General features: G+C 40.0%; 1 protein-coding gene across 1 annotated transcript in view; it reads right to left on the minus strand.

Moving 5' to 3' along the window:
* Positions 1–7,897: 7,897 nt before the first annotated feature.
* The window catches only part of SPEF2 (sperm flagellar 2), a 166,341-nt gene continuing 157,510 nt past the window's right edge, over positions 7,898–16,728 (minus strand). Inside the window, exons 35-37 of the mRNA XM_075184373.1 lie at positions 13,885–14,079; positions 10,609–10,731; positions 7,898–8,196 (exon numbers count right to left, since the gene is read on the minus strand). Coding sequence (XP_075040474.1) covers positions 8,092–8,196; positions 10,609–10,731; positions 13,885–14,079 — 423 coding nt within the window. The 3' untranslated portion in view covers positions 7,898–8,091. The remainder of the gene's footprint in view (positions 8,197–10,608; positions 10,732–13,884; positions 14,080–16,728) is intronic.

Below are 16,728 nucleotides of genomic sequence, written 5' to 3' on the forward strand. Positions count from 1 at the left end.
TGTTCACATTTTTAATCAATGACTAGCCACTAAGACACTAATGAATAAATGCCTTGCTTTTTACCAATGCTGCTGTTATTGCTGCCTCTGAGTTTATGTCAACATAAACAGGGAAACTACATGAGGGCATTATATCCTTCTCATGTTCAGGTGCTGCTCCCGGTAAGGGAGTAGGAGTTTGCTTTTCTATACTTTAATGCCACTGATGAATAAGTCATCTTGTTCCACAGAACTTGTAGGACATTTCAGCATGACTATTTTCCTCCTCATTGACCTTATCAAGGCTTGATGTACTTCTGCCATGACTGTTCAAAGCGCCAGTACAGCAGCTGCATCTCTTTGTGTTTGAGTACTTAAATTTTAGTCAACAGCTTTTCTTAACTACCATGTTTGGGGGTTTGTGTTTTACCATCTTTAGTGTTTTGGCACACTCCAAAACATACTAATAGGTTAATTGGCTGCTTTCAAAATTGACCATAGTCTCTCTCTCTCTGTCTGTGTGTGTATGTTAGGGAATTTAGACTGTAAGCTCCAATGGGGCAGGGACTGATGTGAATGAGTTCTCTGTACAGCGCTGCGGAATCAGTGGCGCTATATAAATAAATGGTGGTGATGATGCTTGGTTAATATTATTATTAATAGAGAAAACAAAAGGATATATCAGAAATGATACTGAAACAGTGAACAATGACTATCCAATATCAGACAATTAAGAATGACAAAATAGTGATTAGTAGGAAATGTCAGAAAACAAGGACAAATACATTTGCACAGTGATCAGTGGGTGTTATAATTACTAGTCAATGGTCAAAAATGAATAACTGGTATAGTATTTCTTCTGGTACACTAAACTAAGATCAATTTGTATGAATTTCAGCTGCTGTACTACAGCTGTGCCTCTGCTCCACTTTATCGGCAGTGCTAATAAATGGTAGTATGCTGTGCACGCACAGTCTCAGACAGAGACTGTGATGAGGAGTCTGACCAACAACTCACACGTGCGACTGACCACTGACACCTCTTTATAAGTTTAAAGATAAGGGCAAAATACCACACCATTAATTGTGGTACACCATTATCAAGATCAAAATAAATTGTATGGATTTCAGGTACTATACAGTTGTGCTGCAGCTGTATCTATGCTGTCTTGAACTGGCAATACTAAATTTCAGTACACTGTACACACACAGTTTTAGATGAAGGTAGTTTTGAAAGGAGTGAAATGAGAAATGTTAGGGTCCATAATATCCATGGAATTCTTACACTGTAACCGTGGCATATTTGGTGAAGGAAAAAAGGGATGATCTAATGGGGCACTCTAATGGGCAAGAATATATTTTGGTGTTTGTTTATAGTTTGAATATCTGTTAAATGCGTCTTTATTGATTAAAATTAAAAAATTCCATTAGCGAAATATAAAAGTTGAAAGTTGAATATAGATACCACCCTAAATAAAGATAACTAATAAAAAGACAAAACCGAATTTGTCTAACCGCGACACTGCTCCGTTATAAACCTTACTTTACTACCTTGAGTGTGAAATACACATTAATAAGTCTTTTATTAACACCACATCCCAATAGAAAACAGTTGTGTGAAATTAGTGGACTTTAGTCATACATACTGTTGAATGGCAACACTATAAGAGGATTAGCATGGTAAAATGTAAAGGTACTGCAGTATCCTAAACTTATATAAAGGGACTATTGTGATCCCTCTTATAGCCACTATATCCTGCAAATTTTCCTTTTATGTAACTGAAAAGGATTGATAGGATTTTCACCTTTAATGGATGGCTAATTTCCCTAGCAGGATACAATAGATAATGTAGAGCTGTCCTGCACTATTTCTGTCTCACTGCCGCTCCCTTCTAACTCAGCGGGCAGCGTGATAATCTAACTGTCTGTGTTTGTTTTTCAGCTAAATAGCAGGGACTAATGGTGGGAGCAGCGAGCTTGGCGTCCGCCGACGCGCGTTTCGCTAAGGCTTGGTCAAAGGCAAAAAAAAAGGAACTGTAACCGTAGCAGTCTGAAACAACCTGCAGCTACGCTAGACCAGAAAGGTTCGAGTAAACGAACCAAACATGAAAAACAGTGGAGCTAAATGTCCTCATCTATACAGGTTAATGATAACTTAATTTAATCATACATATAGTTTAAAACCCCTCGAACAAAACTCAGAACTGGTACGAGGCAGAGCTCAACCAGACACCGCTTCACAAGTACATAATTAATTAATTGTATCCATCCCTACTCTTTTACGTAGGATACAAGGGGCAAAAAGGGTGGATCATCGGAGGTAAAAGTTATGTAGTGACAGGGGAGGGCTGGCAAATTTTAGCCTGGGGAGGGGGCAAGACTCCACTCTGCAGCCTATTAGGAACATTTTAAAGGGGAACAAAATGCATGTGGCCCAGTGACCCAACCCAAGGTAGCCCACTATGGGACCGGCCTGGGGGACAGATGCCCCCCAGCCCAGCCTGCCCCTGTGTAGTGGTATGATAAAGGTGTCACATACAATGCCTCATTGCATATAAAAAGCACTAGCATAATATGGTTAAGCAATACTATTCTGCTGCAATGCATGAAATATAAAAGCAGATTATGGTATCTGATCAACAAGCGCTCGGTTAGCAAGTTTGCTTAACAAAGAAGGATGTTGTGGTTTCACTGTGGCTCATTGGGGTATAGAGATGCGATAGCTGCCCCTGATATAAAGCTTTGTTTTCTGATGTTCCCCTGCGTGGTTAGAACAAGGCGTCTGGAGAACACATGTCTGCAATCACATGAAAGTACAGGTAGTCTTTACTAAAGTCTCTGCTGAACAAAAGAAACATACATTGTTTTGGTCATTAATCTCTAATCTTAAAATAAAATCACACGGTGATGATTTTCCGTCTAGAACATAACAATTGTACCTAGTATACTGTATTTATGAACACGCATCCTGCATTTATGAGAATATGTAGTAACATTATAACAATCATTTATTTTGGCTTCTATCTAGCAAAGGCTAAAGTCATTCCTGACAATGGGCCTTGTTACTCTGCATGTGTATTAGCAGAACTAGGAGCTAATGACAGATCATTGTGAAATGTCATTAGTTCCTTAGCTACCTCTCTTCAGATCTGAAATTAAATTTTTTCTTAGACCATTTATGCTGTACATCCCCCCCCCCCCCGCTTCCTCCTCTTCCCCATATATCTCTAGAAATCTAGGGGCCCAGCCTTCATCATCGCCATCACCATTTATTTATATAGCGCCATTAGTTCTGCAGCGCTGTACAAAGGACTCACTCACATCAGTCCCTGCCCCATTGGAGCTTGCAGCTGAATTCCCTAACACACACAGACAGACACACAGACTAGGGTCAATTTGTTAGCAGCCAATTAACCTACCAGTATGTTTTTGGAGTGTGGGAGGAAACCGGAGCACCCGGAGGAAACCCACGCAAACACGGGGAGAACATACAAACTCAGCCTTGATCTCATCTCAAACCAGACAAAAATGCATTTGATAAATAATTGGAAGTATCATTGATTTTAGTTACACGTGTAAGTGCACAAAAGTTGAGAAAACATAACCGAAAAGGCAAGTTAATGTGGGGTGAGTGTGGGGGGCCCAGTGTTGCAGAGGACAGAAAAAGATGACAGTATTTTTTGTTTTTTAAAATAGCTATCTAGACTTGTGCTGCATAAAGTTATCTCTAAGAAAAGAGAGATTCAGATCAGATGTAACACTGCAATGTAATATATAACTTCCAAAGCATCCTTTTTCTAGCTAAAACTAATATAAGTTTGACTTTTACAACATGTTCATGTAACACTCATATAGGTAAAATACTATTTAGTGCACTGCACCCCATAGTTAGTGGGATTTAGAGTTCTACTCTTGGGTGGGATAGATGGATTTAAAATACACATTTCAATACCTGTGTGAAGACTCGAGTAGTTCATATGGAATCAATTGAGATGGAGAAGGCTAACCTTGACCGAGAAGTGGCATCCATTCCAGTAAGACTAAATCTGGTTTAAGATCAAGCCCATCCATTTAGCCTTGACCTTGTCTACTTATTGTGCATAGAAATCTGACCCCAGCTATTTTTTCATACCTGTACATGATCTGGGACCCTAACAACCCCTCTACTTTATACCACTTGTTGAATCTTGCTCACTGTGCATGACGGTATATATATTCTCGTGGCACTGGGAGCTTGTAACAATGGGCATAACTTGCAGAATAGTTCCTCAGGTTGTTTATTTGTGTTTATGTCAGTAATAACGTGTACAGTTTTATTGAGTTCATAGTTGAGGATATATTATTTGTGATTTATCATATGTATGTTCTGTTTATTTTCCTGATTTTACTATGCTGCTGAATAAGTTGCCATTATATAAATAAAGCATGATAATAATGATATGACTACTTGAGGATTTAAACTTCTAGGATCTGCATCTTGGGAACAATTGTGGATGCCGTGGTGGAATGTATAAAGCTGCTCACCGGTAGACAACATTTGCTGAGCCCTCCCCTCTCACTCAATAGGTCAATTAATAAATACATGGCATCATCTACTTGATTTATCCAGTTAAGAATTGTTCTGCTAATTTCAATGAAAATTAGGTTTTGTTTTACCGGTACTTTTATGGGTCAGGGGAAAACATAGGAATCCAGCCAGGGGCAAGCTGAAGAATTGGAGAGGGTTTCTAAGGTGTAATAACAAGTCATCCCAAGCTTTTCATTGTGTCAAATTGCAATTTGCATTTCTCAGTTTTTTAGATCTATGCAATATATGCACTATACACCCCTAATGTATATATCAATTATACTCTAGTATAGTATATAAAGATAAGTATATAAAAACTATGTATGTGTTATTCTAGTTTTTTACTTTTTCGGTATCTGAGACAACGATTCATGACATGTGAAAAAATGTGATTACACAATGAAACAAGGCATCCTAGTGCCTTGACCTTACCTGTGGTTGACCAGAGAATGCTGACTCAATCACTGACAGCAGAGAAAGTGAGAGTGTTACAGTCGAGGGTTATAATGGCAAATTTCTGAGTGGGAGACTAGCGAGAGTCATGCAGACCTGCAAAGACATCAAGTACACTTGGGGCATGTTGGAACCTAAAGTGCTAAGGGCCTGAGTCATTAAGGAGAGCATAAATAAGGAGTAACTTTGCATCTGGGCAAAACTGTGTTGCATTGGTGTGGGAGGTAAATTTAAAATGTGGGGACAGATTTACAGTTGGGGTAGGGCATGTCCTAGATCAGCGATGGCCAACCCATGGCTCTCAAGCTGCATGAGGCTCTTTGAGCCTAGAATTGAGGCTCCTGGCCGGCTGGCCAGGAGTATTGCCCAAGTGCTCCGGGGGCCGACAGACATAGATTCTACTTGTCTATTTCTGACAACTCAGCTGCCCAAGAGCAGCAGTGTCATGTAAAAGTCTCTGTAAAATGACGGGAGGTCACATTATCACAACAATCCAATCAGGGAAGGAGGAGGATAGCTGTAGTGTGTTGTTCCTCCTACCTCTGGTGGGCATTTGAAGCGGTTTGAAGCGGACATGTGGGAATATCAGATGGGCATTTCTGGGGCATGTGGGTAGATTTGATGGCATGTGGAGAGGTCGCTTGACATGTGGAGAGGCTGATGTGTACGTAAGGGGCATGTGGGGAGATTGGGTGGGCATGGGAATAAGTCTGAGGGGCATTTTGGCATTTTTATCCCCACTTTAACAGTTCCTTCCACAGCGACTATGGATACAGAAGCAGCGTGAGCTACTGTGAAGAGACTATAAGTGGCCCTTTAAACCCTCCTCCGCTGGACACAGCAGTGAGGTAAGAGCTGTGCTGAGCTGATTATTTTTCTGAACTTTTTAAGTATATAAATAAATGATGATTTGTGTGCTGCATGAAAAAAACAGCCAGTATTTAAGTTATGTGCAAAATAATAAACTAATTTGCACCCCTTGCATTGTAACATGGTTTGTCCCGAGGACATTTACTCCTTTTTGTGCCGTAATGACTCAGGCACGAAGTGAGTAAAGACTGTGAAGGCAGCAGACTATCATTATGTCATTAACAACTGAACTAATTTACAAACTTCAAGCATGTCTAGTGTCAAGGGGAGGTGTCTCCTAGTGGTGAGGGGCATTAGGACCACAGATTCTTGTGTTTATAATGGACCAAGCAAGGGTAATGTGGTAGAAGTATTACAATGATACTTTATTGGGGGTGGGGTATGACATAATTAGGGGCACGGCCAGGTCCGGATATGACTGCCTATATAACACACAGCAGTAATAATGAAGGGAATCACAGCCCATTGAGTTAGTTTGCAGCTTAGAGGGATAACATGAACCGATGCTTAGCCTATCAAGTGCACATGACTGATTTACAAACTTAAAATACCCCTGATGATTTCTCAAACTTTAGTGAATTCAGAAAGAAATAAACATACAAAGAGTATTGTGATAAAACGAGGTATTAATATCACCTCAACCAGTCTGCACCTCGTTTCTCATGAAGTGTGGACTATAAAAACATATACTTTTTCTAGACCTCTAGTTCCCCATATTTGGCAATTCTATTTAAACTTGTATTTATTGCATTTTTCAGTGGTTCTATGTTTGGCTGCACAGCCTTCTTATCTTGTGTATACATGCTGACTAGTCCATTGTTTCAGCCTAGGTAAAAGGATTATTGTCCACTCTTCCTGTAGGACTGTGCATCACATAAGGGGGTCTCCTGTGCTTTGCTTAGCTGTGTGTCTGTGTGATAGGGAAAAGGTCCACAGAGCTCTTTGTTTAATTATAGAGCCTACATTATATATTTAGATGTAATGTCTCTGGATTGTGACCTCTCGTTTAAACAAATTCTGCCACAGAAAATACCTGACCCTAATGATATCAAGAGTGGCTCAGCTGCTATCCCTTTGTCTGCATGTTTACCTCATACGTCCGGGATTTCCTGGAGGGCAGGAGGGGTGTATGGGCGGAGGGGGCAGAACATCGCAAATAGCGTCATTTTGGCCCCACCCCCAAGTGACATAATTCCTGTTTTGAGTCTTTTTACAGCGATATAAAGACCCAAAACAGACATTACGTCACTGGAGGCGGGGCAAAAATGATGCGATTCACAAAGCTCCGCCCCCTCCACCCATACAGATGCGGGAGAATTGCCAGCTCTCCAAGGATTCCGGGAGATCTGGAATTCGGTAGTCTTCCAGACATTCCGGGAGAGCTGGCATGTATGGTTTACCTGTGAAAAAGGAAATCACAAAGAAGGACCAATCAGAAAGGTTCTGGAACTCCACAGAACGCCATTTCTGGATTTAAAAGACAGCTCCTCAAAACAGCAAATAGGCACTCACTACCCAGCGATAGCTGAAGTCAGGTTGGTGTTGAGGTTTCGGTCTCTGCCAGGTAACAGGAAAAGGATAAACGGTACCTGGGGCACTGCCATTGTCCAGATCTAACTCTCTAGGTCTTGGGGAGCTGTGTGTCAGCCAAAAGCGGAGTGACAGTAACCCAGAGCCACTGCCTTGCTGGTGACCTTAATGGGGAGAGGGTCTGCTTCCCAGGAGAAGCTTGGATGGAAAGCACCCCCTGAGAGTGGCTAGGATACAGGTGAGTTGTTTTCATTATACCCTGTATGTTGTCTGTACCAGACTGTAGTGTTATGTGTTGTAGGTTATTATTTACATATTATTATTGCTGTTTGGTGCTTCCATTTTGTTAAATAAACCGATTTATTTTTATGTTGGATTGGTATTTGCCTGGGTGACTATCACAGCTATCAGGTAGGCCAGCTGTGCTCTCGAGAACCATACATTAAGCCCGGGATCCTCACAAGTAATTCTGACATCTAAAATATCACTTAGGCATATATACAGATGTAAGGTATTGTTTAATGATGGAAATAATTTTTTTATCTCAAGTTTTTTTATTAAACGGACCTTAAAATAGTTTATCTTTATTTGGAATAAAATGTTTTCCCAAGTCTTAAAATATGAGACAACAGAAGTGTAGGAACAGATCTGAATGCCGGTGTTCCAGTGTTCCAGACAGTGGGAGACTTGTATTTATTCTTTCTGTGCAGTTTGTGTTAGGTTAGTAGAACTGGATGTGAGATTCTCTCCTTCATTCAAGTGCATGAGTTTGTGTCTCTGAAGTATGCTCAGGATATCCTGTAAAACAGCAAGAATGACAGATTCATTTAACTGGATTATAATAAATAGCTGAACAGTAAGGCTATGAAAACACAGGAGGTCACACATCAGTCACTTGTATCTTGCATTTGCAATCCGATCACTATGCCGGAAGCAACAGACTGAAAGTTAGACAGTAAAAGGAGCAGGGTCTCCAACAGCAAATAGTGATGTGAGGCTCCTGTCAAACCAGTGCAGGAAGATTGTGATGTCAAACACACCTCCGTATAACAAAGTTTATAACACTGGTTAATTGATTTACTGCAATGTATTTGATATTCACTGTTGTGAGACCCTGGATCTTTTGGGAACCGATCAACTCAACTGAGCAACAACCTATAAAATGTTTTAGTCTCTCAACTTTTAAACAATATAAAATGATTGCTAAGAGGAGCATTTGGGGGCTGGCAGAGTTAGCACATCTAATAGTTTGAAAGAATAAATGCTTAGGCAGCTATGATCCAGAATACAGGTAGTATAGTACAGGTATGGGATCTATTATGCAGAAGGTTTGGGGAAAATATGTATCAGAGGAATATCTGCTAACTTAGAGTTACTGTATAAACCTTCATGTAATTTATTTTACTTCCTAGGAATCCTCCACCTTCATCACTATTTTACATATATAGTGGCAAGATAATACATAGAAGAATGTGAGAGTAAGATTAGTACACTCATGGGAATTATCAAGCTGCAGATATGACCCCACCAGGCCTATCCAACTCATATAAGGGATTTCTCCTACTTGAGTTGAGACAAATTAGCCATTGACGTCAAATTGGAGAGAAGTAAGCAACTAAAATCAAGTTCAACACTTAATGACTGTTTGGGGTAACATGCTGGCTGCAGCTGTCCTGCTTTCTCAATCTGTTGACGTTGAAAATCTGATGCACATCTTCTGCGTATGGCCACGCTCAAACAGACTTTCCCACAGCCTTCAAATCTTTAGATGCTCTTTGAAAACCCATCTCTTTTTTAGAGGAGACCTTATCCTCGATAACACTATTCACAATAATGCACCCTTACAACTATCCCAATCTCCACTCTGAGCCACACTTGCTTCTCTTGTTTCAGCTGTGCCCTCTTCCACTTAGAATGTAAGCTCTCTAATGAGCAGGGTCCTCCATACCCATTGTAATCATGTTTGTGTTTATTTTGTCTACCTTGTATGTCCGTTTTATGTATGTACTGTTTTCCCTACTGTATGGCGCTACGGAGCACTGTGCACCTTACAAATCTATGAAAATAATATTAATAATAATAATAATAATAATGCCTATACTAGAAACATATTCCAAAACACATAAGGTTAGATTTATCAAACTTTCTTACAAGGAATAGTGGAGGTTTTGCCCATAGCAACCAATCACATTCTAGCTATCATTTATATAGTGTATTCTAGTAAATGATAGCTAGAGTCTGATTGGTTGCAATGGGCAACACCTCCACTTTTCCTTTTTAGGAGGTTTGATAAATCTACCCCTTACTGTTATCTTGTGCTATAAAGTTGATTCAGAGTAGAATGTTGTCATAAGCTGTGGCCAAATGAATACAACTTGGCGATGCCTTCTTCTGGATCAACAATTTGCAGAATGGGGAACAGTAATGAGCAATTTATCTTGATCCAATTAACACTTTTTCAGCCTAACAATATGTAACAAAGTGACTTATTTTGTCTGGTATCTATTTTCTAATTTTTCTTTTTCATTTCCCTAATCAATATTGAACTTCAAGGGCTAGATTTACTAAACCGCGGGTTTGAAAAAGTGAAGATGTTGCCTATAGCAACCAATCAGATTCTAGCTGTCATTTTGTAGTATGTGCTAAATAAAAAATTAACTAGAATCTGATTGGTTGCTATAGGCAACATCTCCATTTTTTCAAACCCGCAGTTTCGTAAATATACCCCCAAATATTAAAACACATAAGGATCATTGTGAGGTTAGAACCCTGCCCAGGTGATTATAACAACGTTCTAATAAATCTTCTTGACACAACTTGAGACCCAATGTGTCTGAGGAATTGAAGTCCAGAATCCCACTGTCAGCCTCAGCAGGAGAATTAGTCGTTACAGAATTGTTTTGGGAAGGAGTTAAATATTTCATTTTCCTGAAAATCTCCTTTAAATTTCAAGTAAGAAATGGTCCAAATCACAACCACAAATGTATTGGGAGAAAGCGACCATCCATTAAAAAGATGTTTCATAGTGTCTGCTTCAAACAATACTCTACATTTGACAAGATATGAGGTCCAATTAACATTCCTTAACCAGTAGACCATCGGTTCAACAAACAAACAAACAACTGTCAATATAACAAAGAAATACAAAAATCGATGCTATGTCCTATAAACAAAGGACATTTACTGTATGTGCTGACTGGATGAACTTACTGAAAATTTATAAAGTTGGCAACTTTCAACGAGGTCACAAAAAATTGGGTGTTTCAGGAGAGCAGCAAGGGAGACAGTCTCCAGAAAGCCTGGGCTCAGTTCACTGAATATGTGTTCAGTGGCCTGTAGAGGAATGAACAGAATTTTTTTAAAGAATAATTAAAAATAAACTAAACAACAGACACGTACACAATCATCAGGATATTGGGATTGATTAAAAAAGCCTCAGAGAGACATACAACTGAGTACTTACACAAAAAGTATTCTGATAAGATATTGAATAATGTATTAGAAATAAAACAATATAATAGTAAGAAGAGCGGAGCAACATGGACTAGCAAATATCTGTGAAGTGTTAAGAAATAGCTTAATGACAGAGATATATTATCATCATCTGCTAATTATATAGCGCCACTAATTCCGCAGCGCTGTACAGAGAACTCACTCAAATCAATCCCTGCCACATTGGAGTTTACAGTCTACATTCCCTAACACAGAGAGAGAGAGAGAGAGAGAGAGAGAGAGAGAGAGAGAGAGAGAGGGAGAGAGAGAGACTAAGGTCACTTTTAATAGCAGCCGATTAACGTACTAGTATGTTTTTGGCATGTGGGAGGAAACTGGAGCACACCGATATAAACACTGGGAAAACATACAAACTCCTCACAGATAAGGCCATGGTCGGGACTTGAGTCATGACCCCAGTGCTGTAAGGCAGAAGTGCTAACCACTAAACCACTTTACTGCCCATAAAACACATTAGGAATTTTCACCAACTGGACACAGTGTGCCGCAAAAACCAATGTTGCGAGCCTATGATAATTAGCTGTTAGGTACAACTTTGTGAAACGCGCAGAGCTAGAATGGTATTTCAATAAGCTAAGGGCATATTCAAGTAGCCTCAAGTCCCAATCGGACATCGCCTCAATGTCCAGCTACGCACCTTGTGGGCTAATACGGTACAGAAACCTTCACTCATTTTTCCTTGTATCTCTATGGGACACGAGGGAAATGAGTACAGATTTCTGTGAAAACTCAGACACTATGCGTCTCCGCGGACATATCGTCACTTGGTGCCGAATTAAATCTGCCCCTAAGAAGAGAAACTGAGCGAACATTAGCAGAAACAAAGTGGCCTGTCACCTACACGGCAAGGAGGCTGCTGTTATTTGGGCTGAACTATAGCGTACATCTAGACTGTAGCCTATAATCTAGAATGAATGTAAGCCAGGCAATAATTTAGTGATGTCACTGGTTCCTGGCAAATAGATTAGCTCATACTGGTTCAGCCCACAAAACAGATGCCTCCACTGTAAGTAGATGTTTGATCCACTATAAATGCCGACCCTGGACACACATTGCAACTGGCACACATTTGTGCACACTTAATACAACATAATTAAACGATTAAATGTGAGAATTAGAGGGATGGAATAATTCCGAGGGAAATTAAAAGCTGAGGTCTGTGTACATAACTAGTCTGGACCCCACTGAGGGTTAATGAAACAAGGGAAGGTTTGGGTACACCAAATGTTGGTGTCATGAGGGGAAGGCTTAAGGGAAAGGCTATAAAGTTTCGTGGAGGAGTGATCTTGCTCTCTTGGATCCAGGAAAAGCTGCCCCCACTCCAATTCCCATCTGTTGGCTCCGGAGTTCGCCTTCCTTCTGGTTTGCTGGTGGAGGGTGAGGCGCTCCACCCGTCTCTAGGTTGGGTTCTGGTGCAGACCTGATGGTGTGTGAAGCTCCATGGTGCTGTTATGTACTTGCCCTTAGATTTCCCCTCATTCAAGATGTCCGTAATTGGCTCATGAAGTTTCCATCTTGGATCTTTGTTATGAACTTGCCTTTACAATAGCCCTTATCCAAGATGGCCGGGACTGTCTCATGAAGTGCCTGTCTCATGTGCCTTTTCTAGGCCCAAACTTGGATCTCATTTCCTGTTTGGGCCTAGAAAAGGCACTTCCTGTTTTGAAGCCTTGGCTTGAGTATTGTGTTTGTATCTGAACCAGATGCTTCCACAGAACCTTGCTCCCTCTTGTGATATGGACTACAATTGCTTGATGCTTCTACCAGACCTTTATCTGTCTTGAGACTTTGGACTTTTCTTGTTGGACACTTGATTTATATATCAAAATAAATCCTGTTTACTACAGAACTACCTGGCTATTGGGTTTCATTTGTGATACCAGAAGTGTGTCAGGTGCAAGAGCTCTGTTCTCTAGGTCGGGTTCTGGTGCAGACCCGCTGGTGTGTGAGGTTCCGTGAACTAGCTCTGTTCTCTAGGTCGGGTTCTGGTGCAGACCTGATGGTGTGGAAGCTTTTTGGTGCACAAACTCTGTTCTTTAGTTCGGGTTCTGATTCAGACCTGATGGTGTGTGAAGCTCCGTGGTGCACAAATTCTGTTCTCTAGGTCGGGTTCTGGTGCAGACCTGATGGTGTGTGAGGGTTGGTAGTGCTTGAGCTCTGTTCTCTAGGTCGGGTTCTGGTGCAGACCTGATGGTGTGTGAAGGTTCGTAGTGCTTGAGCTCTGTTCTCTAGGTCGGGTTCTGTTTCAGACCTGATGGTGTACGAGCTCTGTACACAGGGTCATGGCCCTGCGGCAGGTGCAGCCTTTGGTTGGCAGGAGAACACTGTACAGTTGGCTGACAAGGTTGGTGGGGCACACATTACTTGTAAAGAGGCGTTGGGAACCCATTCCCTTCGAGACGCCTTTGGTTCAGTGCAAGTATCGTTCCTGGGGGTTGGCTTGTGGTGCGTTGCGATAAGCCCAAAAGGGTTCGGGTTCTGGAATGTCTGGGATTATTGTCCCCTTTTAAAGATAAATAACAAGCATGCACCCAGGCAAAATGGTGTACAAGTTTTGATGTCCAGAGGATAAGTGACCCACGTTGGGGCTTTGCCGATCTACTTACAGTGTTCTCCCCCACCATTTATTGTGTCTACTGAGTTAAATAAATTACTTTCTATTTGCCAACAAGTTCTGTGTGGTGTCCTTTATTTATATGATAGTGTTAAGGATAAGAGTAAGGTGTTATATCATCATTTTATACCCACATCACGTGACAAGCTCGGTGAGCCTGGGGAGGTCCCACCGCTACAGTGGTGGGCCAGTTTGAGCTAGAGTTGGCCTATAATGTGCCGCCTAGTGGATTACATAGACACATGCATTGTAAAGGTATACCTAATGTGTAACAAGGTGAAAAATGAGGAGTGTGCACTGTTTAATAGCATGCATTTGGGATCCTAGAATAAATAAAATCAAATGTTTTTTTATCTAACCTTCTGATAATTATTTGCCTCTTTCTGTTGGGGGCGAAATCTATGACTCTCCCCATCAACGCCTGCTCCATGCCGAAACACCTGCAGCACTTCCTGCAGTGTGATCGTTACATGTTCCGTGCTCTGCAATATATTGTTCTCATGCTCATTGATTCCTTCCTTACACTGTTCAAGGGGATCCAATGTTGGAAGAGACTGAAAATAAAAAACAACAATTACACACATATTTGTCCACGGTACACTGAGATATGTAAAAAAAAAGAAGTGTATATTCAAATTTAATGCAACTAATAGTCATGCCTTTATACAATATGCAACTACTACACCAGAATTCTATCTCACGTTCCCCTTAATGCCTGAAAATTGATACAAAAAAACTCAAAATATTTGGTAACGGATACATCAGGAAAACCCTTACTACTCGTTTACAGACTTTTTCTCTATATGTGCAACATTTCGCAAAAACTACTTCTATCTTATAATTAACCCACTGATAAATACACGGATTCGCAGAGTGTATCTAGCGTGTACTTCTTTAAAATCTGTGTAAAACACATACAGTTTAAGCATTACATTTGCAACCTTAAGATACACCTGCAAACCCTGGTCTTACTTAATCCATTAACATCCCCCCATAGTGTTATGTTGAGTGTGACCTACCAGGAGTTTCTAGTACAATATTTGATAACGTGAGCAGCACCGGACTTTATGGTAGAGAACAACATTGTGTAGTTAAAACAAAGCTGTTTCCACAGCAAGTTTGTCCTAATCAGTTATTTATAAACAAGTTTATAGACTAGGAAATAATTTTCTGAAGTACTTATCTATTTTGACAATTATCACAAGCTGAATCAGTACACTTCCCCTTAGATTGTGCTAGGGACCTTAATTCTATTTTAATAAATAGTACGGCTTATTGCAGATCTACATCAATGATTCAAATATTAAAACAAATTGAAAACGCAGCAAAGAAAGATGTAGATGTCATCATTGGCGAAATTAACCAGCCAGATATAAATCGGAACAAAGTGAAAGAAAGATGATTTTAATCTATTTTAAAAAGATAACTACCTTTTGCAAGTGGTAGAAAATCCAGTAGATGCTGGAGATGGGCTAGGTACACACTGGAGAATTTTCAGACCGACGTGTTATCTACAACAGTTGTACCTACGCCTGAAGGTCCGACTGGTCGGGGAGATTCATGCGTACACACCACACATGATTTACCTTCAGATCTGTGCTCTTCATCTGGTCGTTTAGAGAATGACAGCACAATATGCATTCATTCACTCATTCATTCATTCATGTCACACTGATTAAAAGCCTTGTTATAGCTACCCACATGTCATAACGAATTTCGTTAGCTTCTGGGACTCTGAAATTAAATATTCAGTCTCAGAACAAATTATTGCATCTACACCACTCTCTACATTTAGACCCCAGGACATGTTAATTGTTGGCATCAGCGGAAAAGACCATGACTCTGTAATCTCTATGGAGATTGTGATAGTGAGTGCATACACACTGCAGGATCGGAAGGTGATTGAAACGAAATTGTTAAACATAACGACCAACCAAGTGAAACGACAATCAGCACATTGGAACGACTGTCGTTCATCGTGTAAGTATACACACTAACGTGATATTTGGCCGAGCGGTCGTTGATCAGGTGATTGGCTCAATAATCTGCTGAAAAACCTCCAGTGTGTACCTAACCTTGGAAGGAACTTATAGAACTGATATTATATATTATGGGCATTTAGAGAAAAGTGTTCACAACACGGTAATATTTCACAAGAATTCCAATCAAACATTTTGTAAGGCATCTACAAAAACTATGGAGGATGACATTTGATTATCTAAGGCAGGGGTCAGGAAACTTTTTTAACTTTTACCCCAAAATATATTTAGATACGCCAACATTACCCCCTTGATTTGAAAGGAAGGAAATCATATATTATTAATTATTGGCATTCAAAATGTTATTGAATCTATTCAAAATTTCTTTGAAAGCTTCAACTTCAAAACTTCAGGTTTTGGAGAAATGATGTTGCTTCATTTTTGACACGAGAGCATCAATATTGGGGCAATTTGGATACAGTCTTCAGCGTCCAAGCGATTTCTCTGCTTTGCGAACAAGGATTTTCCACTCTAACGAACATAAAAACAAAAGTAGGTTGTTGCAAAAGGCAGCAACTTTTTGATTGCCTCCTCATGTGCAATTTTGAATGCCTTTGCAGCTGTTGACATCCAAAAATAATGACATATCTGCTTTATTTTCTAATGCAATACGTGCTTCATTATTGCATCGAAGCTCAAGAAGTTGCTCTGCCAACCCTTGAGGCTCTACTGGTACAACAGCAATTTCACATTTAAAGGGGTCTACAATCCAACTGACATCATGTAAATCGGCAGCATTACCCCCAGGAATTTAATTTTTACCCTAAGGAGTATTGACGCTTTCAGATTGTGAATGCTGAATTGTTAAAAATATTTTAAATAAATACTGTTGCAAGTATGTACTATCTGCCAATATAATGTCAGCCAATGGGGATAAAAGTATTAGAGGTGACAAGGGAAATGTAAAGTATTAAATGGTTAAGACTTGAAGACAGTATGAATGTATTACAGAAATACAATGAACGTGCGAAAGACTCAAGTTGAAAAATGTAATGCAAGAGACAAGTTAGCACGTCTGATCTAATAAATAATAATATATCATTAAATGTTAGATAAAACAGGAAAAATAACTGTAGAAGATGAAGAGAAGTCTGGTCTTTTAAATATGTTCTGTCTGCATTTAGAGAAGAAGCAAAGCAGTCGTGTAGCAATAGCCTATAAACA

This window comes from Mixophyes fleayi, chromosome 1 (genome assembly GCF_038048845.1).
Source record: "Mixophyes fleayi isolate aMixFle1 chromosome 1, aMixFle1.hap1, whole genome shotgun sequence".
NCBI lineage: Eukaryota > Metazoa > Chordata > Amphibia > Anura > Limnodynastidae > Mixophyes > Mixophyes fleayi.